This window comes from Strigops habroptila, chromosome 1, assembly GCF_004027225.2.
Source record: "Strigops habroptila isolate Jane chromosome 1, bStrHab1.2.pri, whole genome shotgun sequence".
NCBI classification, from domain to species: domain Eukaryota; kingdom Metazoa; phylum Chordata; class Aves; order Psittaciformes; family Psittacidae; genus Strigops; species Strigops habroptila.
In genome coordinates this window covers 123,436,415-123,462,028 of record NC_044277.2, presented here as the reverse complement: position 1 = coordinate 123,462,028, position 25,614 = coordinate 123,436,415, and the positions used below count along the sequence as shown (strand labels likewise).

The 25,614-nt window shown below is 41.6% G+C and overlaps 1 protein-coding gene across 7 annotated transcripts in view; it reads right to left on the bottom strand.

Annotated features, from left to right (window-relative positions):
- The window catches only part of DYNC1I1 (dynein cytoplasmic 1 intermediate chain 1), a 190,660-nt gene that overhangs the window by 2,504 nt on the left and 162,542 nt on the right, over positions 1-25,614 (bottom strand). For all 7 annotated transcript variants that reach the window (XM_030492458.1, XM_030492475.1, XM_030492494.1 and 4 more), the window contains 2 exons: positions 23,772-23,912; positions 17,380-17,505 (listed from right to left, as the gene is read on the bottom strand). In XM_030492458.1, coding sequence (XP_030348318.1) covers positions 17,380-17,505; positions 23,772-23,912 — 267 coding nt within the window. The remainder of the gene's footprint in view (positions 1-17,379; positions 17,506-23,771; positions 23,913-25,614) is intronic.

Sequence of the window (25,614 nt, the reverse complement as noted above, 5' to 3'; positions counted from 1 at the left end):
GGGAAAAAACGTAGCATGTTTCAAGCTTCCCACGTATAGTGCATTTATCAGTGACTCAGTTACATTATGAAGGGCTGGCGTACAACAAGTTTGGGGTTTTGCCTGTTGGAATACTGAATATAGTACAGTTCAACATTTACAGAGGCTACAGACTGAGAAATGCAACCTGTGTGAAAGCCACCTCAGCCCCCAATAATGGGTGTCGCTGCTGTCTCTGGGTTTTCCCTCCTTTGTCTTCCACTCTTTGCATTTTTCTCCTTTACTTCTCCCAGGAAGAGAGGCCAGACTTACAGGAGTAAATCATTTGAGACAACTGTCTCTCACGCTCACATGCACAGATGTGGATCCTTTACGGTCTTTATTTGAAAGACAGCTCAGTTCTTTCAAAAACCTTCAACAGAAGGAAATGTAACACCAGAATGGAGGTTGCTGCACCAACACACACGTACCCGTAGCACAGGTTTCATCACAGCCACACACCTACACAAGCTACTGTACAGTAAGTTAAGGGACAGCGCAGAGATCCTTCTATCACAGATGCAACCAAACCCAACTGTATAGCGATTTCCCTGTTACTATTGTTTGTGTCCTAAAAGATTTTATTTCTTGTGATACGTATGGCACTACTGTTAATCAAACTCTTGAATGAAAACCTGAAATGAGATTCACTTATTTCAAGTAGTGAAATAAGTGATTTTAATGATTCTAAAATCATTAAAGTGCAACAACATCCTAGGCAAAGGACTTACTGAATTTAATAAAGCTTCATTTCTCCTTGTCTTTTAAAGCCCTAAACAGCATTATGTTGTATTAAGTGGCTAAAGAAGACAATATGTCATTCTAAAGAAAAAAATGAAGTAAGTTTGTGACATTGAGATCATTTCATTTCCTTTACTCCACAGCATGGCCACAGACAAATAAAATCAAAGTCCAGCCTATTAAAATAAATGGTATTTCAAACTCGAAGAGTCTCCCCACAAATGTATGCATTACGGGCATTACTGTCAGCTGACAGTGTTAGCAAGGTCTGGTTTTTATTGACTTAGTTCACAAAACAATTAATAATTGAAGTGAATACCTTTAGCACAGACATGAAAACGTTCAGTGTCCACACACAATTTAATTCCTTAGAACTTCATCTTATTTTACCTTGTTTAATCTCACGGACTGTATCATGCTTTCAATGAGGAGCCAATCCTGCTAACAGACTGTTAGTAGAATAAACCTCTCTAACAGAAATTCCTCAGAGATGCAGAGGGAAACCTTGGCAATAATGAAGTCAAAGGAAAAACTGACTTTTATTCCCCCTCCCCTTCTTTCTGTGAAGGCCCTAATACCGAACCACAATAGTTATAGAGCAAAAAACCTCAAATAAAAAGTATCCACCAACTCCAATTCAAATTCTTCTCTGAATTAATGCTCCCCTTCCAGTCATTTTCCATTAGAGTTCCTTCAGCTGGGCACACTGACACCCACAAGTGTTGGAGACCTGTGTCTGCCTGTGCAATCTCCCTTTCAGCTTCTCCACACAAGTTTTTTCTGTAATAATAGGGCAGGGATGGAAGAAGCAAGGAGATAACTTCATAGAGGAAGGGCAGAGGCTTAGAGTTATCTGGGTATTCCTCATTTGTTCGATGTTTTTGCCATTTTTCTGTCCACTTCCAGATACCTCAAAGCAGCACATGTTGAGCCCCAGCAGTCATGAGGTTGATGCAGGGTAGAAATGTTCATCAAAGCATAATAACTTAACATAATAACTTGCAGTAACATTTGGGTCAGAAGGTTATTTGAATGAACTGACACTAAGGTATGGAGCAGAACAAGAAAATAAATGCTATTGTGTTCTCCTTTGATCCCTTGACAATGGAAGGTAAGCCCTACCCACACCTAATTAATTAACTGAATTACTCACACTGCTTTAACTTAAATACCATGGAACATTTAGGTTGCATCAGATAGCAATTCTAATGAGGAGAACCAGTATTATCAAAGCAAGGTGGTGACTTCAGCTAAACTTTGTCTGTTAAGCTGTTGGAAGAGGGGTACTTTTGTCTTCTGTCTGGCTTTTAAAATATCAAAAGAGTTCAGTCTGCAAGCTGCTGACCTGCAAGTGTGACTACGAGTTTACGCATCCAAAGAAACCTGCTTCTGCTTGTAAAGTTACACATGCTCAGCTTGTTACAGGAGTGAGAATTTAGCATAGGAAAACATCTTCTCGAGATGTTAGGATGGTCACCCATTTTTAACTGGGTGAAGACATTTAACTCAGGACAATTGGGGTCTCTTCTTTCTCAAAAAATCCAATAAGAATCAAAGTTTTCTTGATATGATCCTTTTAGATCTTCTCCTGCAAATCACCTCCATAAAATATTCCTCAAAAATCACTCAATACCTATGAGTAAGAGCCTCCTACATGATCAATAATGTATACAAATAACAAAGACATGTAACATACTAAATACTAGACATCTGTAAGATTTTATCTAGTTCACAAACTGGTTTTCTTGCTTATTAAAAAAAGTGATTTACATGATGAAAACTCTCAGAATTATTTTTCCCACCACCTTCATTACTATGATTTTAGATAAACAGGTTTTGGATAAGAAAAGGTAACTCACCTCCACATTCCTTGTGCAGCACAACTAAAGTGGCTGGAAAAGGGAAGTCTCCTTGGGCAGCACCTTGCAGCCAGCAGGCCTTCAGAACCCCATGCAAAATGAGCTCAGATGAGCCCCTAGACTGCAACTGGCTGTGTGCTGCACATGAGGGTGGATACATACCAGCAACAATTAATATTAAGCACTGGAGAGGCAGATTGGTAATTTCAGCAAGCCCAGGGTGGCCTCCAGATAGTAACACTAAATAGATTTCTGCCTATTTCTGTGAGGTGTTACAGTTATCAGTTTATCTTATTATAGATAAATAACATTACACATATGCGAATCTTTCCCAGCCTGTGCTTTCCCAGTCCACCATACGTACATACACCAAGGGAAGGCAATTCTTGACCGAACAGAACAGAATACAAAGGGCCTAAAAACTGAGATGATGGGATGCAACAGCAAAAGGATTGTAAATTAGGAGCTGGGACCTCCCTGTCCTCTTGTTCTTCTCATCTGCTAGAGGTAGCTGGCCAGCTAGAAGCCCCTTGTCCATAGTAACATTCTCACCCTCTTCTGTTTTGCGTGATAATGTATTGAGCTGTGCTTTCAAGACTGGAGAGGATCTAAACATCATCTGGATTTGGAAAGAAGGGATTTGTCTAGTTGGGTGGCACAGGTCAACCACAGTAGGTCCCCCCAGAGTCATGGAGTTACAGCAGACTTTGCAGGAAGAGGGCTTGTAAAGTTTTAAGGTAAGATTGTTCCAATTTGTCCCTGTTTTCCACTGTAGATAAAGAATAAAACCACCAGACCCACTACAAATGATCACTAGGATCTTCCTGACAAGCACTTGGCTTTGTCCTGCTGATGCATCACAATTACATGTGATTTATGCAGTGATAAGATTATACCTTGTGGTTCCACCACAGAGCCCTTGGATTTTTGAACCTTCTGAAGCTTCTCTGTGTTTCCTGGGTGATCACTCTGGCCAACTACTTCACTTACCTGTTAGCTTTCCAGCCCTGAAGCACAAACATGTACCCCCCTTGATGCTCATACTGACCAAGATGAAGGTTTATGTGCATCTGGTAAGAGAGAAACAGAGCCTGCTGCCCCCAACCAGGCCAGCTAGTCGCAGGCAGCAGCATGAATGTGAGCTTCACCAGAGACAGCCTCCTCCATCTTCTCATCAAGACAGAGATTTCCATTGTGTGCAGACCTTCCAATCCATTCACCAGAGATCTTACAAATATACACTATTTCCCACGTTTTCCCACAAACTGTGCTATTAGCAACTGCACTGAACACTACTACTCTTAAAACTGCAAGAGAGAATTCAGGAAAAGGAGGTGCTCTGATCAGACAACTCCTGATGCTGAGGGTTGTGTCTGCTAGTGCTGGGCTCTCCAAGCAAGCAAAAAAAGCAACAAAACCCAATGTCTGAAGACCCAAATCAACATAAATTTATCTTCATTTTCAGATCATTTAATACCTCCCAGTAACATTTGCTCTTTTAAGCTAGGTCTACTAAAAAAAAAGAAAAAGAAAAAGGAAAAATAAAAAAGAATGATTTTGAGACAAAAACCTCAAAGCTTTGAATGTGCCTTTTAAAGGAATCTATCCAGAAGGTTGAAATAAGATATTACAACATATTTCAAGATTTTTGTATATTCCCCTCCTATCCATCTTTTTTATGGCTGAGAGTGTTTCAGCTCAATTTGTCCAAATATCTGTGTAGCTTTAGTTTCCCTGAAAAACCACTTTCCAGCAAATGAATTATTCATTGAGGATATTTCACTTTATTCCTGGCTGCTCGCCTTCTCTGGAGCCTGTAAATCTTTGGAATGGAAGCGGACAAACTCTTCTTGCCTTCATCTCTCCATGCTCTTCTCTAGCACCGCTCTACTCTGAGGGCTGGGGACTCTCCTGAGAAGGAGATAAAATGCAATTTCAGCAGCAGCAGCAGCCTCCACTTTGGAAGAATGAATGTCCCTTAGGCTCAAAGGAGCACAGTCATGGAATCACAGAACAGTTTGGGTTGGAAGGGACCTTAAAGATCATCTAGTTCTAACCCCCTGCCGTGGGCAGGGACCAGGTTGCTCCAAGCCCCGTCCAACCTGGCCTTGAACACTGTCAGGGATGGGGCAGCCACAGCTTCTCTGGGCAACCTGTGCCAGTGTCTCACCACCCTCATAGTGAAGAATTTTTTCCTAAAGTCAAACCTAAATCTACCCTCTTTCAGTTTAAAGCTTTCCCTTGTCCTATCCTTGTAAAAAGCCCCTCTCCAGCTTTCCTGTAGGCCCCTTTAGGTATTGGAAGGCTGCTCTAAGGTCTCCCCGAAGCCTTCTTTTCTCCAACAAGCCCAACTCTCTCAGCCCATCTTCATAGGAGATGTGCTCCAGTCCTCTGATCATCGTTGTGGCCCTCCTCTGGACTCATCCATGTTCAACCTATTGTGTTTCCTTTCAATGACTGTACTTCATGGGCCAATCTACCTGTCACTGGTTCATAACCTGCAGCACTGATGCCTGGTGAAAGCATCATGCAATCCCAATCACCAGGTAAATAATCACATTTTTTTTCATCTTCACCTATATTTCAGATGCTTCAAAGCAAAACCAGCTCTGGGAAGAACCTCCTCAGCATTGCCTGTGACCGAAGGGCTGTTGAGAAGGGGTGAATTTTTCCGACCAGAAGGGTCTATAATCGCTTCAAGCACACACGTCCCATGGACACAGGTGTAAAAAGAGAATCTGAAACTGAACCGTTACACCACGACTTGGAATGAGCTGCCAGAGTATGTGGTCTGCAGCCGGCCTGCGCAACCATACTGCCACACACTGTTTTCAATTAGGCGTTTGCAGACAAGCCTGCATGGTGGTCCAAGATATGCTCTAAGGGTGACAGCGGTTCCCGACTCAAAAACCTGTCGCCCATTCAAACACATTTCGAAGAAGTACAATGCTTTCTTACTTCTGTATACAGAAAACCTTGTTCTGACCTAAGCTGATGTGTTTCTATAGCTACTCACCATGCTCCTAGAGATTAGAAACTTTCTGATTAACATGCACCTTTTATTCGCTGCATTTGGGTTTGTTGCTGTTAAGAGGCAAAGGCTGATCTTATTTTAGACAATCCTGTTTACTTGTCTCTGCTTCAGCACAGCTGTATTTGTAAAAAAAACCTTATATCCAGTAGGGAAAAGAAGAACCATATGAAAATTAATGTTCCTCTAATCTCTAAAATACTCTTGTCGCTTTTGAGAAGGGCAAGATAAACACTCTTTGAAGAGATAGCTAATTAAAGCTTAGGAAATATACAGATTAATTTGAGTTTGTGGAAAACAGCAAGTCTGGTAAACTAATGACTAAAATCTCAGACTTCACGCCAAGTTATTTGTGTATGTATGTGGTTTATCACCATTTTTATATTCTTTCAATTTAATAGCATCATCAAATAAATGTAGCTTCAGGTGAATATCATTTTAGCTATTTCCTCTAAGCAGAATTTTTGTCAACCTATATTGTCCATATCACCCTCAAAAATTAAGTGCTATATTGAAATGAAATCTGCTGCAAATACTTTGTGCAATGGATTAACATCTGAATGCAGTTATGACATTGTAGATATAAATATTTTTAATGATGATAAAATATAACTACTTCAGCTTAATGTTTTCTCAGAACTAGAACAGACAATAGGTCTAATTTTCTGGGTAAAGAAAGAGCACTTGCAGAATGAGGACTGTAATACTTACTTACAAGTGAAAACCAAGAAATACAGTTCTGCTTTAAGCCACTGATCCTATCTTCTGGAGTGCAACAGATGTTTTATCACTATCATTGAGGTGAAAACAGATATGTAAATGTAAATATTAAATAGCTTGATATGCACACATAAAGCAGACAGGCATGCACCTATTCTGGCCCTGGTCTCGCCCCCCAGAATCAATTACAGACCACCTTTGATATTTTTCTCAACCTATATGGATTTTTTTTTTTCCTGAAAAAGCCTGTATTTTTCCAGGCAACACCCTATGCCACACACATGGATGGAAACAAAGTGGGAGGTAATATGCAACGAAATGGCCACCAAAGTAACCAAGAGCACCCTTTTCACATAACTATAGTACCACTGTATTTAACTCTTGGGAGAGCTGAGCATCACTGTTAACAATGGATGAAACCACTGGCAGGAACTCAAACCCCACATACTGCATGCAGATGATTTTAATAAGATACAGTGTTTAGACCACAAAGGATACACTCCAGAGTAGCTCTATATATATTTGTTTACTTAATTGAAGGGGTGGAATACCATAGGCAGCCTAAATACTGCATTTATTCTATGCACAGCAGTCAGTCTAGTGTCACAGACAGAGTATACACCACCCTTCTATGAAGTTAATTACTTAGCCCTCATCTAGATTAATGTCTGTTGTGATTTATTTCTTTACAATTCACCAGCAGGGTCTGATTTAACTAGTGCTGCCATAGTAAAAAGAAGACAAAATATTAGCTTATATGACAAAAAACCCTCTTAATCTCAAACAGAAACTGATTCCATTTTCAGCAAATTTTGACTTTTTCTCCTAAGGAGAATGGTAGCTGCTGAATTGTTACATATTTGATGGTAAATTATGTTTTGAATACCAAGCAAACAATGGTGTTATTTTAATAATTTATAAGTAATGTGCAAAGATACACTGTATAAAGGGCCTACATAGGAACCCAAGCATTTGAATGCCCATTAATTCTTTTCTAAACTTAGTCCTCTTTGTCTGCAGCAGTCATCTTGATGCCAGTCTAACAAGAGAAGAGACCAAAATGTAGTCCATAAATTACACATACATGACACACAAATGCATGTTAACAGAACATTAAGACTGCAGACTGTAACACTTCAAAGATAGGAAATGTCAGAGTTAAGGCTAACTCCCTCAATTTGAGCATGTTACTCATTTTGTGTTATGATATTGTCTTTAATCTTTAAAGAAAAAAGAAAAAAGTAAGAAACAACAAAACCTGTGCTGGAAGCAAACACCAATTATGGAAACTTCAGCCTGAGGATTAAAACTTAATGGGGTGTATGGAAAAGAAAATAAGGAAGTGGAAAGTATCTTTAATTGTAGACAATGCTACAGTTCCACCTATAATATCAGAGTTGGCTCGGGCCCTCCTCAATTAACCGGAAAGAATGATGTCCAAGTTACCAAACACATTAACCTTCCCTCAATTAATGTATCAAAATGCTGCACTTGATATTGACTACAGAGGATAAAATAATGAGTAATCACCAGCCATCTTGAAAGAGATAACTGAAAGTTGAAATTTAGATTACTTTTGCTTCCTTAGATCACCTCTTATTTTTAAATTACAAATGTTAAGCTATAATCTGATTCCTGTTCTTAAGCACACCAGAGTGCTTTCACCAGTCATGTTGTGGGGATCCTCTCCTACAGATCCCCTCGAGTGATACTTTCAAAGGCCGAGACCATTGGCCTGTCTAAGTCCTTGGAAACAAAAGGGATTTAATATAATTAATCAGCTACGGGAGCTCAGAGAGCATCTGCCATGCTTCAGAAAAGCTCACAATTTGGCTTCAAAAGAGGTGGTGCCCTAAGCAGCATCTTGTGGCTCCTAACTTTCTACCACTTCTGCAATGCCACCAATTTACGGGTTAAGAAAAACATTGATGTATTCTGCCTAATATTTGTCTCCCATGAGGATCTCGGTCCTGTTTTGATTGCCAATTCTCAAAGTCACTGAAAACTCCTGTAATTTCTTTGCATGATTTTCAGGACGTTTAAAGCATGGAGCTAAGGGATCAGGAGAATTCTGCCTCTACTAGATTATGTTATCAGTTCTCACCATTGCACTGGAAAGCCTAAATATACCAAACTGATCAAAACTAGAAGGTAAGGAGTCTTCAACCTAGGGTTCTTTCCCATGGTTACATTTTCTTTTTTTTTCTTACTGACAACTACATGGATTGGAAGAACTGTCCCACTGCTTCCGCTTGAAATACTAGAGCTTGAGCCTCTGGAGTAGCTGCACTGACAAAGGTGCCTCCCTGACACTTCGGCTGAGTGAAGGACTATTGCCTCAGGGAAGAAATAAATCATGGTGTCTTCAGCTCAGCTTGCTTCCTTTCCAAACCAAGTCAGTCATGTCCACGCCGTGATTCATGCCCAGAAACAGCAGAACAGGAACTGTAAAGGCCTTCTGCCATGGTTTTCCGGTTCTCAGTTGGCAAGAGGACAATGACCAAAAGTAGCGTACAAAATGCTCAAAGATTTTGGTTTGCAGGACAGTTGCTGCTTTTCCTGAGATTTTGCACACATTCCATTACCTGCAAAAGCTCATCCATGGAACAGCAGTTTGGCTGTTGTCTTTTTTCATTTCAGACATGGTCTTTTCCCTTGCTCTACACACTGAAGGATACATTTCACATTTAAATTAAACACTGAAGATGGAACTTTAGCTGCCTAACAGGATGTATTAAGGCCCAAAGTTATCCTCAGTTGATATTTTAGGTTCAACCGTTACTTTCCAAGTCATGAATTAAATAAATTAAGTATTTTTTCATGTTCAAAATACAGACCACTTTGCAAACCATAAAAAAAGACTGAAAATGTAGTTAAGGATTCTCAAAATGAAAACTGCTACTGAATGTGACAGGTTGAAACCACAGAAGCATCATGAAGAAAATTAATTACACAAAGCAGCTCTTGTTTCAGAAGTGTTTTAACACCACAATGATAATACATGAATTTCCATGAAATTTGGAAATTGCTGCACACAGACGAGCTTAAATTGAATTTCGCATTTGGTACTTTTTCCCTTCCATACCCTCTGTTATTTAAAAGCTATGAACATTTTTCAGTAACACATCTATTTACATTAGAAAGGGGGTAAAAACTTTCAGAGAAAACACCACCCAACAGACTAACTAGGTATTTAAAATGCCTAGGGACTTTATTACATGCCTTGACTTCAGCTTTGTCCCTCACTGCTGTTCCACACTGCAGGGTCAGGATGCGGAAGACCAGCTAAAGCACTTGCTCAGCTTCTGCTGCCTCACCTACCATGGAAAGCCTGGACTCAGATTACCTTTTCCACTAAGCCTCTTGAAAGATTTTCAGGAGAAGCAGTAACTGAGGAGCTGGTAGTGAAGCCACTGGTAGCGCTGATATGCTAAACATAGAGTGGATGGACAGATATGTCCTATCTGGAGCCTGCCTTTCTCCTTTCTCTCTTGTCCTTTACCATGTTTCCCAGCTCAGCATGAAAAAATGGGCAGGAAGATTGACACACACAGCTCTCCCTTCTCCCCCTCCTGCAGGCTTTACTGTGTAGAAAGGGAATGATCTCTTACAGCTTCTCTTCTGCCACTCTCATCACTTCGTTATCTGAGTGCCTTCTAACAGTGCATTAAGCTACATGATTAACTCCTGTCACATGTGGCTTGTTCTCTCTGATCCTCTCTGCAGGGGGAGGATCTGGGCCTTCGCAAGGGAAAAGGAAACATACGTTCGCTTTAAGAGTAGTGTGCAAATGAATAAAAAGGACTGGAGCCAGATTTTTGTTGGTTGGTTGACTGGTTTTCTTAAGCTTTTTATTTCATGTGATGAGAAGTTGAGGAATCCTTATAAAAGATATTTGTATCCTATTGGAAACTCATGTCTTTTACGCCATTAAATTCTCTGGGGAGTTAGTAAGCCATCTCGGCAGAACTACTGAAATATTTCACCATAGGCAACTGGAAGGTAAGGATAAAGAATCAGCTGAATTTTTAGGATGACTGTTTAACCCACCCTCTCTACCCCCCCTTCTGTCTGTTTTCACTAATGCCCATTTAATTCCATTATCTAATCAACAAGAGAAAGGTTTTTGTTACAAATCTGGTACTTCCTCCTTTAGTTTTAACAAGTAATATTCTGGCAGTAAAATGATAGTGGAATTTGATGTTCATTTTTATTTATATATAAACAACTCTGTTGTTACCAAGAACAAGCATACATCAGCAGCCTTCCAATATCTGAAGGGAGCCTACACAGATGCTGGAGAGGGACTCTTCATCAGGGTCTGTAGTGATAGGACAAGGGGTAATGGATTTAAACTTTAACAGGGGAAGTTCAGGTTAGATATAAGGAAGAAGTTCTTTACTGTGAGGGTGCTGAGGCACTGGAACAGGTTACCCAAAGAAGTGGTGAATGCTCCATCCCTGGTGGTGTTCAAGGCCAGGTTGGACAGAGCCTTGGGTGACATGGTCTAGCGTTAGGTGTCCCTGCCCATGGCAGGGGGGGTTGGAACTAGATGATCTTAAGGTCCTTTCCAGCCCTAACTATGATTCTATGATTATGGTATAGGCAGGAGTACGCCAGGTGTGACTCATTGCTGTATCACACAAAAGCACATAACAAAATCCTGTTGACAGGCTCTACTTCAAGAGGCTGCCCCACTGTCCCTATCTGCTCTGTAACTTCTGCCTTCTGATAGTTAAAAATAGTCTTCTAATTTTTGACTCAAATAGATGGCCTGCTTGCTGCCACATGTGCTGGTGGCAGCATGTCCTCAGCTCCACTAGTTTTCCCTCTCTGGCCCCAAGCACTCCTACTTCTGCAAGTACATGAATCACCTATATTGCCACCAGACTTCCTTGGATAGTCACACCAAGTTCATCAGCCTCTTTCTACAGGTTACTCTTCTCTCCCAGTAGCCAGATCCACATCTCTCCCTGACACATTTCAAGTGTTCTTTTTTTGAAAAAGAGGGGAAATGATTTTGAAGTAATCTTTTAAATAACATTGATTTTATGAAGGTACTTTGAAGTCAGAAGGCCACAACAAAGGACGGAGAAGGGCAGAGAGGCAGTGGTGGCACATGATGTGCAAGAAGTGGCAGGGAAAGGGAAGCGCAAAGCCCAAGACTGGCACTGGAAATAAACAGCTCTAACCCTCACCAACCAGCCTTGGGTAAGTCGGATTAGTTAGATCATGGCTCAGTCTTCCCTCTTGAGAAGTACTTCCCTAATAAAGATTGTTATTAGGAACACAAGCCTCCATTCCAGCCTCTTTACGTACCAAAACAGACTTAAAGAAAGGTAACTCATATCCTTTTCCATTTCTTATCAGACTAGTACAACCTCACTAACAAGCACACAGCCAGGGATAGGACTGTATAGGACTACTCACATGCATAAATGTATATATTTCTACGCCTGGATGTAGCCAAGCCTTGTTTTAAACTGTAAAAGTATATAAATGCTTGAGTTTAACTTATCAACATAACAACATTTTCTACAGAATAAACCAGTGCTTACATAAAGACCTCAAAGCATTCACAGTAACCTAAAGTAATGAATATTGTAATGAGAAACACAAGTATTTAGGGTGATAATGACTGGACTTTGCTCTACTTAGATGGGCTCACCCCCTATGGAGGCTACCAAAGCTTAAAGATTTTATCACTCTAGTAATCAGCAATGGGTAATGGCCTTCATAAAACACAGTAATTAAATTGACTGATTTTAAACTAGTGCATTTTTTTCATTAGGGAGTTCTTATTTAACCTACTTCAAAAATCCCTTTGTGAATACTGGCTATATTAGTCAAAATTCAAATGACAAGGGACGAAGAGCTTGTTCTGCTCAATATTTCAGAGGCAGAGGGGAAGCAAATCAAAACCTTAGCTCTTGACATTTTCCAACAACGCAAGAGATTCTGCTTTGTTAAAACATGCTTTTAAAATTCTCTGAGGCCAGTGTTCCAACCTCCCTAGTAAAAATATCAATGGTGAAATTCAGGCATTGCCTCGCAATCCATTTAATTATCCTTTATGCCTGGATTGTGCGTGTTCTTGTAACTACTGTACCTTACTTGATCTTTGAATACTTTTGAATAAAACTGGGTTGTAAGCACAGCCCTTTATTATTGCTCAAATTTGCCTTCACAATACGTGTGTGAGCCATTTATCTGTGTTCCAAAAATACTTGTAACTCAACACAGACTTTAAATAAAGTATTTTATGGTGAGTCTCAACTCTGCTTTTGTGGCAAAAACATTTCCTAACTCAATATATGCTCTACAGGAGCTTTATGATGGCAAAAGTAAACCTACTGGAAAATCTACCTGGACAACTGCATGACACAAAACCTAGTTTCATATTTCTCTCTCTGGGCTACAGCAGTTTTTAACCGCACGAAAGAGATGCTGGATATATTTTCTGTATGAAATCTATAGTAGAACACAGGGATCTCAAGATAGGAGTACAAAGTACCAACCGTTCCCCACTTTACCCGGAAAACTAAGTGACTCAATGGCCATGCTGAAATGTGAGAGTTGGTCACAAATACTCATTTTTCTCTGTCTAGAACCCTAAGAGTCTCAGAGCAGCTTTTAAAGGCTGCTAAAATCCAAGGAAATTATTTTATAGGCACCAGTGGGATATTCCTTACTGTACTACTTCATCTACATATTTCAGGCAGTTACCAGCTCCTCCCTCACTGGTCATGTACTTGAAAATGAGATACAGGACTAACACCCATCATGGAGCAAATTGGGAAGTACACAAACAACCTAATGCAGCAGCCCTGAAACAGTTTATGGAGATATTAACTCTGAAACCTAACAAAGTCACATGAAACCTAACAAAGTCACAAAAAGATCAATATGATTCCAACTGCAACACGGACAGAGGTAGCAACTGTGTAAAGAACTCCAGGTTACTGCTTTCTTTGGCAGAGCTGTCTTTCCTGGGTGGTCTAGGCAAAGATCATTCCTTACTTCTCTGCAGTTCCACCTGTCCTTCTAGTTGCCCTTTAAAAGCATGACTAGAATCAACTATCTGAAAGACCGCCAAACAGATAGACACAATAGTTTGTCCTGTAACTACTTTAACAAAATAATGTAGAGTAATAAGCTCCTTGTGATTACAGCTTCAAACTCTCCAATCTTGTGCTGCAAAACTTACTTTTCATGTTATTACAATCAAATAATAAATCACTGAGTTACAGTTTCTATCTATTTATTCACAGTGCAAGCAGAATATGACTTGGAAGAGATTAATGGAAAACAAAATAAACAATGGAAGGTGGATGAGAAGCTACTTCTTTCACAAACAAAGGTGCAAAGAGCATTCTCAATAAGCCAGGTAAGCAACAAATGTGGTTGTTAGAGAATATTTATGACAGCGGCAACTGTGTAACATCACTGAAGCATGCACAATGGGAGCAAGCTTTCTAGAAAATATATCTACAAAAGAGACATGCAGTTCGGTCTAACTATCAATCATCTGGACATGCAAATAAATCTATAGTCAGTGGTCTATGTTCTGTTAAAATCAACTTCTACCATACAGAAAACTTGCTGCCCAGTAAATAAAACATAAGACCACAGAAGATAAAATACATTATACATGCTATCACAGTATTTCGACTACTAGACCAGCAAAGGTTTGAATATTTAGATCTCACAGAGAGTAAAGTGTATTTACAATGACTCATTCTATTCTCTGGTTATATGGGTTTAAAATCCCAACACACTCAAACAATCAGATTTTTGTGTGTTTGTTTGGGTTTTTATTTCATTTTATAATTCACGTTCTTTAAATCCGTGGTTACCGATCCACAAGAGCACATCTATATGGACTACTTAAGTCTCCTCTCCCCTGGAAGTGTGTGTGTAACTCCCATTAATGCTAATGGGCATAAAGCACAAGCATTGAGGAGAAAATAGACCCCTCACTGTGAAAATAAATGTGTTCAGTTATTTTCAGACACGATGCTGAAATCAAACAACTAAAAGTACATACTCTAAGGAGATAACATTATATAGCCTAACTGAAAATGTCACCATTATTTTTAACTCCCTGGTTATGGACCCTGCCACATTCTTTAGGTTTCTGCCATTTCTTGTGTCATAAAGACTATGACTGGGTAACATAGCAAAAAGGGCCAAATCCTAAATACTTACACAGGCAAGAACAGCCCTGTTCTCACACTCCTTACCTTCACAAAGGATGCAGCGTTAGGCCTTGTGTCTTATGTTTTCACTTAGGCAATAAAATGTTTTCTCTTCACACTATGAGTTAATAGCAGCAGTAAAATTTACTGTTGCTGAGTTCCTTTAAACTGCGATGAACCTAACGAAGTAAAAATGCTTCTTACTTCAATTTTTTTCCTTAATGATTTGATATCCAGGTGTTTTCTGCTCTGATCAAAATTCATGGAGACAATTCTGTGCTCAAACAGGTAAGAACAACTGCTTATATAGTAATGCGAAACTCAAAGACACTGTGCTTTATTATAACACAAATATAATCACAATTTTTTTATGATGGAAGCAATGTTTTATGAATTTACAGCTGACCTAATGTGATATTTGGAACAGTCATGAGAAAAGAAAGGTTTTAAAAGGGGTACAGTATAAGTGGAGCATTGACGGTTTTGGTGAGTATATTTAGGGTCTTTGTAAAGTAGCCTGCTGACTTTCTAATGCAAGTAATCACACCCATCTTCCCAAATCAGAGAGGTGCACCTTCAAACAAGTGGATGCTACTGAGTTATCAGTCAGGCAGGGATGAATTCTTCCAGTGATGTGGCCTTTTCAGAAGTTGATGCTGGAGGAGATGGGTGGAGTGCTACTGCTGAAAAGTCCACTGTTGCAGCTTAGTGCCAGGCTTTGCAAAGATGCTGGGTCAAATATGAAAGCTAGGTGCTGCCAGGCGCTGTACAGTCCAGCTCCCAACCCCTCGACCCCAGCCACACGCTCACTCATCTATTCTCACACTGAGTTAGCACATGGAGAAAAATACCTCAAGGAAAAAAAAACAAAACAAAACAAAACAATACAATAAATAAAACAGTACTTCTCTGCTGATCTATCTCCCTCCACACAATGTCGGTGGTGACAAGCACTGCTGCCACCACAAAAACTAGGCAGCAATGGGTTTGGCTGGGGATGGCAGGGGAAGAAGCACTGCCCCTTTTAAACTGTCAGACCAGCTCCATCATATCCCAGAATCAACCCCATACGAAAAGGACAGTCAAAGGAGGATCCCAGCCAAGCCAAGGAACTGGCTGGTATCCGCACACTGAAGTAAAGTGAGAGCCTTAAAGGCTGCCATATTTCTGCCAGAAACTTCCAAAAGTGCATGTGCATGCTGTGAATCCCCCGTGTGTCATGCCTGAGGACAGCCAAGCATGGAACAACTCATCAGAGAGCTCTTTATGGACTGGCACAGAGGGTTAATGACTGAAAAGGCTGTTATTCACTGTACGAGCCCTCAATTCCATGTTCGTGAGCTGCAATGTATTTCTGCATCTCACTTAAGGCTTTATAGTGAGAAGAGTTGTGCTGGAGGATATAAGAGCACTCTTCTTTTTTAAACCATAAAAAGCCACTAGCAACACAGCAGCCCTGGTAGCATCTGAAGCTGTTGCAATCCAGACCAGCTCTCCTAAATTTGGTACAGGAATTACTGCAGCCTGCCAAAATGATCCAGGCAACAAATCAATTAGCTCCTTCATTCATTACTTAAGAGGAGGAGGGGTGGCAATGGCCCCAAGATGTTAACAGCCATGTGGATGGACATCCATCTGTCTATGTGTGTATGGAGCTGGAGACACTGGAGCTCTGCAGAGGCAGGGCATGCAACACCCGTGAAGCAGAACACTTTACGTAACACTGATCTGGACTCACACAAATAAATACTGTTGAATAACTCCCTTTTGTTTTTCCTTTTTCAAGTAATAGAAGCCTGTCTTTCCTTTTGATCTGAGTGTATCACTGTGACTCATTTTGCAAGTTGAAGTTTGATTTATACAGAGGAAAGGCCAAAATCTTATACATTACTACTTCTGCGCAGAACACTAAAATTATATTTTCCTGGGTGAGCTTGCATGGATAAACAATCCTATGAATGATTTGGTGTATAATATGCAAAAAGAGACATTTCTACAGCCCGTCTAGATTCCCAGACAAGATCAGACTGTGCTGTCATCAAAGACATTTCCACAGCTTGTTGTATTATTTGTAAGACAGAAAAAACACCTTTTCGGAACAGTCATGCAAAAATGAAAAATAAGTAAAAACAGCCTGACCTGCCAGTGTCATAGTGGGAATCTGAATGTGGTAACCTTAGACAATTTAGAGATTATGCTAACAATATGGCAAGAAGTTTCAGCAAACATTTGTGAGGAAAGGCAACTCCTGCACAAGTGAATGCAATCCAAAAATATGAGTCATGCACAAGCAATTTTGCTATGGGCCATAAAATCACTTTATGAGAGTTACAGATAATTCTGTATGTATTCTATAATGTTTCCCTACTGTGTAGAGATGGATATCTCAGTATCCTATCACAGATAATGATGGAAAACAAATTCTCTACATAAAAGCTGATTGCTCGGAGATTCACCCTTAACTGTTCCAAGGGATTGTAATACCGATGGAACACTTTATACTGTATTCATCAACAAAGAAGTAGATTCCATCAGTGCCAAACACACTGCAGTTTGGATGTTTTTCATAAGATGTAGCAGGGTGAATTGAGAGCAGCCTTAGACACAGAATATGCATCCTCTATTTCTCAGCACCTACATACTCTTTATCACACATGCACCTACCACCCTCCACAATGACACCTCTCACTTCCTGGCTTATTCTTTGGAGGTGTCCTATTCATGTGTAATGATACATGATCTTTTCTCAAAGTTGGATGTAGCATTCTCCAGAAGCCAAGCTTTAAAGAAAACCCCAAAGCAATAATAATACCTCTCCAACATCATAGATCCATATGCGGCCTTCTGAATCACCAACAGCTACCTCCTTCCCAGCCTGGGCCCAGCGGACACGGTTGAGGGCAGAAGCTCCTTCTATGGTGACGCTGGCTGTGGGAACCTGTTGAAACAATAGGAACAGGAAGGACAATGCAATCACACTGCCTGCGAACCCGGGGGTCAGTTCTGAATGCCCTGTTTAGATGGGTGAGTCATAAGTCCCTTGGCATTGCTGGAAGTAATATACAATCCTCAGCAGGGGGGGAGGGAAAAAAAAGGGTTCATTGTTTCTTTGATCACATGTGCTAAAAAGAGGAAAAAGTAAGAGATTGCTTGGATTGAGCAGGGAAGACTTTTCCACAGTAAAGGGCAGTAAATGAAACAGATTTTTCCCTTTAATGTCAGAAACACGTGAAACCACATCTCCTTCTTTCTCAAAAGTCACTGACTTCTGACCAAGAACCAACTGAGGGTAGGCTTTGGCTTCGGTCCTGCCCTGGCTGCTGGCTTCTAACTTGGGCCCAGATAACCTGATGGTCAGCAGACACATCCCTGTATTCATGCTGATGCATCCTTTAAATCCATACTCACCTCTATGGCTAGATGCGGAGGTTGAAACTTAGATACTATGTCAGAAAAGTCCTGAGCTAATCACTTCAGAGTGAGGACACAGCAGCAGCGAGAAGAGCTGAACTGACATTTAGGAACTCCTACAATATGTTCCCACAATTCTCTTTTACATCCCCAGGAGACGTCTTCTGTTTTAAATACAGCTGGATGCTGTCTAATTTCCAAACCCCCTCCCCGCCCCAAGTCAACCAACTTAACAGGTGATCCACAGGAATACATAAAGATTCTGGCTAATGTGTGGGACGAATAAAGCAACGAACACCATCTTAGGAGAAGTATTTGTAATCTACGCTGGAATGAGGGCATCAAAAGATGCTGCAGGAGGAAGGAACTGTGTGGGTGTTTGTCCCACATAGGCAGATCACTCAGCTGATTTAGGTCACCTCACAAGACCAGTGATGGTAACCTGCAAGTCTGCTAATGCTCCACCCTGCTGCCTTTAATAGGAGAACCTGCCCACGCAAGGAGCCTGTAGCTTGGCATGACGGTCTTCCAGAAAGGGCTTTTTAGCTTTAATACTTTTTAGCTCTAATGCTTTTTACGTCAGGGCAAACAGGACAGGATAGCTGCAAAAACAGCTCCTCCACCAGATCCATCTGTGGGAACAGGTCTCAGTCACACGGTGAGAGGGGAACAAGGGGGTGTCCCGGGATCTATAAATGGACATGGAATTGGAGAGCAGGCAAGAAGAGGTAGCTGGACAGGAACCAGAGTCAGGGCTACCTTTGAGGGAGTGACTCCTTCTGTCCTCACTGTGAGCACAATGTCACAGAAACAGGAAGAAAGCAGTTTGAAGGTGGTATTAAAGCCTGGTCTAAACACTGACAAACTGACAAGATTAACAAAACCAGTATTTTGCTGACTTCATCTCAGTTCTCCAGCTGCAGTTTTATATTGTAGTTGTGAGATCGGTCCAAAGATACAGGAGAAAAATAATTTTAAAACAAACACTGTATAGGTCCCATGGCAATCTCCTCCTCAGCTCTAATGCCTTCACAAGATGAGTGACGGTGGGAAGCTGAACCTTTGCAGACCTTCCAGTACCCTTGGTACGGCTGCAGCATGTGCACAGCCATGTCAGCAGCAGCACCAGGACTGGGAAGCAGGGCTGCCTGCCTTGCCTCTCTCCGCCTGAAGACTCCCTGATCCTCCTCCTCCTCACTGACCCTGACATAAGGCTGCAAAACCAAACTGGCACCTCTAGCACAACGAGCCTGCCAAGCTAAAGCGTCACCTCCACAAAGGGCTTCATGGTAGTGTCCTGAGCCCAGCATGTGAAACACAAGAGGATTTTGTTTGTAGAATGATGTAGAAATAATGCTGGGTAGCAATCAGAAATCAGATACCATTGTCCTCCCTCAAGAAGTCATTCAAATGCAAATAAGCTACTGGACTCAAGGCCTAGGTCCTGTCCAAAACAGTATTACCCAAAAAAGCTGGCACGCTCTAACTCCTAGACCCAAGTCTGTTACTGCTTAGTTGGGCAAGAGTCAAAGGCCTAAATCTGACATGGGGTCATTGAGCCATGATAAAATCACAGTAGAAAACAAGCAAGTTTTACTCCTGTGATCACTGATTTCTTAAAAAAAAAAAAAAAAAAAAAAAAAAGAAGGGGAAAAAAAGAAAGCTATTTTAATTCCAGGCAAAATGAATTTCATACCATTTGGAAATAGGTTTCTTCAAACAACAACAACTAAATGCCACATTTTAGAGGACTAATCCACTAACCAGCTATGTTTCTCAGAAAACTGTAGATCAAAGATATTTGTTTCATACACAAATATACACAATGTATATTTAAGGCACTGTATTTTCACTATGTCTTAGAGGAGGCTGAAATACATAACTCTAGAGCTGCTTTTTTTGTTAATACAGCATTCTTCCAGTGTTTCACATAAAAGCAAGCAGCGTGAATGCCACACACGGCACAACCCATGTGTTTTTTCAAAACCCGATGGTTTTGTAAAATCCTGCTACTATTCCACAAAGCTATCTAACATAATAAAAAGCAGTAATGAAACAGTCTTTAAAAATCTAAATAAAAAGCCTTTTCTCCAGTGATATGGAGAGAAATATAGTCAAACTATAGTATCTTAAAATAGATTTGTCTGCTCTTGGTAGTGATAGGTTAAATTACACATGCCTATTTTAGATTTCAAAGATAAGAGTTTATTTTATAATGGTAGCATTATGTTTTTAAAATCACATTTGAAATACTTTATAAATTCTCTGAGGTTGGTGCTTGTCAGATTTTTAACGATTCTGAAATGAGATTTTAACAGTTAACAGATTAAGAAAGATGCAGTCAGAAAAACCTGCATGATAAGAATATACCTTTTATTTTTCTACTTTTATTGCTTATGTAGTGTCAAAACCTGCTTGCAAATACATCTGTTAGCTGCTTCTGGAAATAGACACCATCTTCACACTTCCAAAGGTAAGGTACGGCATGCAAAAAAACCCCCAAAAACATCTGAATGGGGTATAACACAGCAGGAATAAGCAGTTTTGTAAGACAGTTTAATATCAGTCCAGACAGGTAAGATTCGTCAACAAACTAGAGACTTTCAATCTTGATAAAAAAAAAATTGTTACGGACATGTCGGTAGGAAATCGGCATTTGGTATCCTGAAACTATCTTCAACCCTCACTATACTAATCCCTAAAAATAATAACTCAGTTTGCAAAAGAATGAAGGAGTGGATAGGATTTTTACTTTTCAAGTTTTTTTATATTCATTTATCAAATATAAAATAAAACATGATGACTTTCATTATTCGTACAAAAACAATTTCTGGTATCCACAGATCAAGAAGAAGCACACAAATACCCCTGTTACTTTACAGTGAGATTTTGAGAATATTTATATGATTAAATCTGTGGTAGTCAAATGATTTAAGTTACTTTGATCAGAAAGCATCTAGCTCTCAGGAGAAATGTCTTTAATAAATACAGGGAGTAACACTAGTGGAAACTGTGTTAGAGTTCAAAAATTTAAAGATAGCATATTGTAACTCAATCCAGGTATTTTCTTAATTGGCTTTACAAAATAATACCTAAATAATAATGTGGCTTATTTCCCAAATTAAACAAAACCAGCTCTCATTAATAACAATCACATCTAGCTCTTACACAGAGATTTTTATCAATAGCTAGCAGTTAAACACATTAATATACCTGTCATTTTCTGCCATCTTCACAAATACTTTGACATCAAGTATCTGACATCTAACAGTAATAATGTTCTAAAAAATAGGTACTTCAAGATTCCTTATTACAAAGGCAAAAGTGCTGACAAGAACTTTTCTGAGCAAACGGCAGTGCCCACTTAAGCGGTGTAATCGATGGCACGAACCTTGAAAATTAGAAACTAATTATGAGCTACCAGATAGAGGGTAACAGCAAACAGTCGATCACTTTCAGTTTAAGAGAACTGCTCACAGTTCTCTTTCAGAGGTACTTCTGCTGCTTCTCCCGCATAACAAAACCTCACATCTATTCAGAATCTGCTGGTTTATCATTTATAGAGATTTTTTAATTTGTTTCACGAGTGCTCAGTAAGGAAACCAAATGGCATTCCTGTCTCCAGAGACCCAAATTTGATTTGCATAAAAATACAAAGCTCAGAAATAATTCCAGTCTGATCCTTACATCAGAACTGATTTTGACTTCTCAGAATTGAAATAATTTGTGAAATCGGGGTGGCCTTGCACACAGAAGAAGAGCAGGATTGAGCTTGAAACTAATTTTTTTTTCTGATGTTCCTTTGTATTTATATGTAAACACACTGAAAATATATCAGCACTTTTTCCATGTACAGCCTTATTATTGATGGGAATGGGATCAAGCAGTCCATACTAATTTTTTGGAAACAAATTATGGTCTCATTGAGTCAAATGGCAAAACATCAGTTGATTTCAAGCGGAGCAGGATTTCAGCCCTGGAATTAGGGGGGAAAAGGTTATTTTTTTTTTTTTTCTTCTTAAAATGCTGGGTTTTATGCTCTGTGTTTAAGCCTGCATTAATGAGAACACCTGAAGGATATGTCCCTCCCTTCCCAAAATAAATTCTGAGGAGACTCCTCCTGTATATCCTCTAGCTGTATGTGCTCTAATTAAAAAGGCTGCGCTGCTTCCTGCTCAGAGCACTTCAAAAGGCCTCGCTGCTCCCCTTGACAATGCAGTGCCCGGTGCTGGTTCCTCTTACCTGTCCATGCTTATTTATGGCAAGCACCACTCACTGGAAGCCATAAACTGTGCCCGTATTTTACTCTGTCTGAAATGTACAGCTTGTTTATGGGAAAGGGGTACTAATGGTCAAACTAGTCCTAAAAAAAAAAAAAGTAAATAAATAGGGTATGTGGGGGAAATACTGCTGCTCACTCTTTTGGTCTTCTTTTTTGGAAATAAAAATAAACCATCAGTTAATATGGGACCTTTTCTTTTACAGTCTGTTTGTTCTTTATTTTACATGGCATTAAGTAAAAATATGCAAGATGTCAGCTGTGAAGACGACGACGTCGACTTCATTTTGATTCCTTCATGCTGAATACTGGTTGCTGGACATCTGAGACTGACCTCAAGTGACCTGACAGGTTTGCTCAAAACCATTTTAGGAGGAAACTCAAATCCAGAAAAACAAACAGTACCAATGTAAGTCTGCTGCATTTTTAAAACTGTGAAATAGTAAGAGGAAAAAGGAGTGTTTGGCACGTTTAGAAAATGACTTTTTTAAAAACACAGTATTTACTACTCTCAATCTTTGCAAAAACCTCTCTGATTAATCCTTTCTCGTCTGCAAAATACAAAGGTGCGATGCTTCCTCCCCAGCGGTCCCCACTATTTAGTTAATAGCGATGTAAAGAAAAGTTGTTATTTTTCGTTTGGATTTGTGCCTTTAAGTTTCACAGCAAATGTTAAAGAGGAAAAAAGGTGAGGGTATAAAATCACGAATAACACGTGAGATGCCCTGTGTTTCGAAAACATAAGCTGGGTAGCCAGTGAATCGGCGAGGTGAGGGCAGGCGCAGGGGCACGCCTGCCCGTTTTCTGGCACACTGGTGGCACTAGCACCGGGCTGGCAAGTTATCATCTCCAGAGGATGTGGAGCGGGGGATAAGCACGAAGGGAAATGAGGTCTCCCACCCGAACACGAAACCTCTCCGTAGCGCGGAAGGCTAGCGAAGGGCTGCCCGGCAGGCCTGTGCCAGCGGTGGCCAAGGTGTGACCACCTCAGTGAGGGCATGCTGCTGTTTCTATGTGCCAGAAACGGGGGCGGGGATGATAAAAACACTAGGAACGGGCGCGGTTTAAGAGCGCACCTTAAAATAACATTCATGGGAAGGAGTCTCCTTCCCGAGCCGGCACCGCGGCTACGTATTTGTGTTGGCTTCCCGCCGGGGGAGCCGCAGCGGGCCCTCCCCACCCGTGGCAGGTACCCGAGAGCAGCAGCCCCGCCGCAGGGGAGGGGGGCGGGCGGGGAGGAGGGCGGTCAGGAGCCCCCGGTAGCAGGACCCGCCCGCTCCAACGTGCCCCGGGGCTCGGGCGGCGGCCGACACCGTGCTTCCCGCACCCCGGGGGAGGCGCGGCACCCCCGCAGACCCCCGGCGGACGGGGGGGGGTGTGTGTGTGCTTGGTAGCGCCGCGCCGCCGGCTCTCACAGGGTTAAGGTCCCGCACGGCGCCCCACCGCCCGCCCGTCCGCCCGCCCGCCCTCGCGTTCCCAGCGCCGGCCGCCGTCGAGCCGCCGCGCCGCCTCACCTCGGTGTCGTTATTCAGGTTCCACAGATCCAGGCGCCCCATCCCGTCCACACAGGCGAAGAGCGCGGGATGCACTGGCGACCACATGACATCGTAGACATAGTCGGCATTGTCTTCAAAGGAGTAGAGCGGCTTGTTGTGCTGTAAAGCAGAGAGCAGCATGAAGACTTCGTGGCGCTAGTGCTGCCTGGGGCTGTCTGGCGAGTCTAATTAAAAACTTTGCACATTTACAAACTGTCATAAAACTTCCCCAGATGAAAGGTCCTCGCGAAGGGTGGGACTGCGCTTTAATGGGGCAACAACTGTCCGGTGGGATAAATGAGATGCCCGGCGTGAGGGGTGTGGGACGCGCGGGTGACGGGGCGGGGGGAGCGCCCGCAGCCTCTCCCGCTCCCGACCCGACCCGGCGCGGGCGGGGGGTGCGGGAGGCGGTGGGCGCGGGAGGCGGTGGGCAGGCACCGAGCAGGCACCGTCGCGCCCGCCCGAGCCAACCGCGGTTGCGGTCGCACCCGATAATGAGGATGGTGCGATGGGCGCGGAGCCGCGCGGCACCCTCCGCGCCCCTGCGCGCACCGCGGGCGGCGCCTGCCACCTAGCGGCGGGCGGGACGAGCGCACGCCGCGCACCGCGCCGCACCGCGCACCCTGCCGCCGCCGCCCCGAGAGCCGTGCCCCGGTGGGCCGGGAGGGAAGGCTGCCGTCTGCGGCAGGCGGGAAGTCGGGGGGGAAGTTAGGAAGTGCACCAGGAGTAAAGTGTAATTGTCCGTCATGAATTATTCATCGCATCTGGCTTGTCTAATTTTTGCATAATGGCTCCGCTAATCCCCGATCAATTAATGGAAAATGAAATTTGAATGATAATGAAAACTCCAGAGATGAAAGAAATTAAGTATTCTCATGGCTGGTGACAGGAATCTCAACAATGGGACTGCTCTGAGGGTCTCCCTCCCTCCCCTGCCAGCTGCCTGCAGCGGCCCCCCCGCCGCTCACGGAGACTTCTGGGGGAAATGAGGTGTCACACGGGGTGTCTCGGTCAATGTCTGAGCCTCATCCATAGGGTATCTGGGTCACGTCCCTATAGAACACACCCCAGTCCATTTTACAAACCATCTCGTGAACAATGCATTACATAGCCTTGTGGTATTTTTCTGAACAGCGAAGCGGCTGATTGCAATTGTTATATCAATTTCATTTCGTATATTATTACTTTAGAGCCATAAAGCAGTCGGTTTAATCTCTATCTACAGCTGGGTCCCTGCCAGTTTTGGTTCTGGTCCTCCTGCGCTACATGGTGCCTCATTGGGTGTGGGGCTGGAAGCACGCGGATCTCTATATTGTTGTGCTTGTGAGTATTCACATGGCATATTGCTATTGCAGTACTGTATGGTAAAGAATTCAGAAATACTGCTGTTTATCACAGGTGTTAAAAAAATATAAGAGATGTAATTACATGACTTTGACTTTTGAAAAAATACTGAAAATACAAAGGGATTGATTCTCTAAGCTAGTTTTAACTCTGCTTAAATTCATGAAAGACACTTGGAACAATTACAGGATCAGGGCCCAGATTTTCATGAGTGGCCTAATGTTTTTGTGCATTTCATAAGAATAGTAAACATATTTGTTTTGCGTGGCAGTAAAATTAAATTAGAGCCTGGGATTATTACCTCAAATTTATACATTTTTATTTCTTTTCCAAAGCTGGAGTCTTGCAAAAAGAAAAGGAAAAGAATTACAAGAATATTTTCTTACCTAAACAAGGTCTTGTTCTCCAAACAGGTATTTATCTCTTTCATATATTATCAGTACCAGTGGAGTAACTTACACGTGTTAATAGAATTACT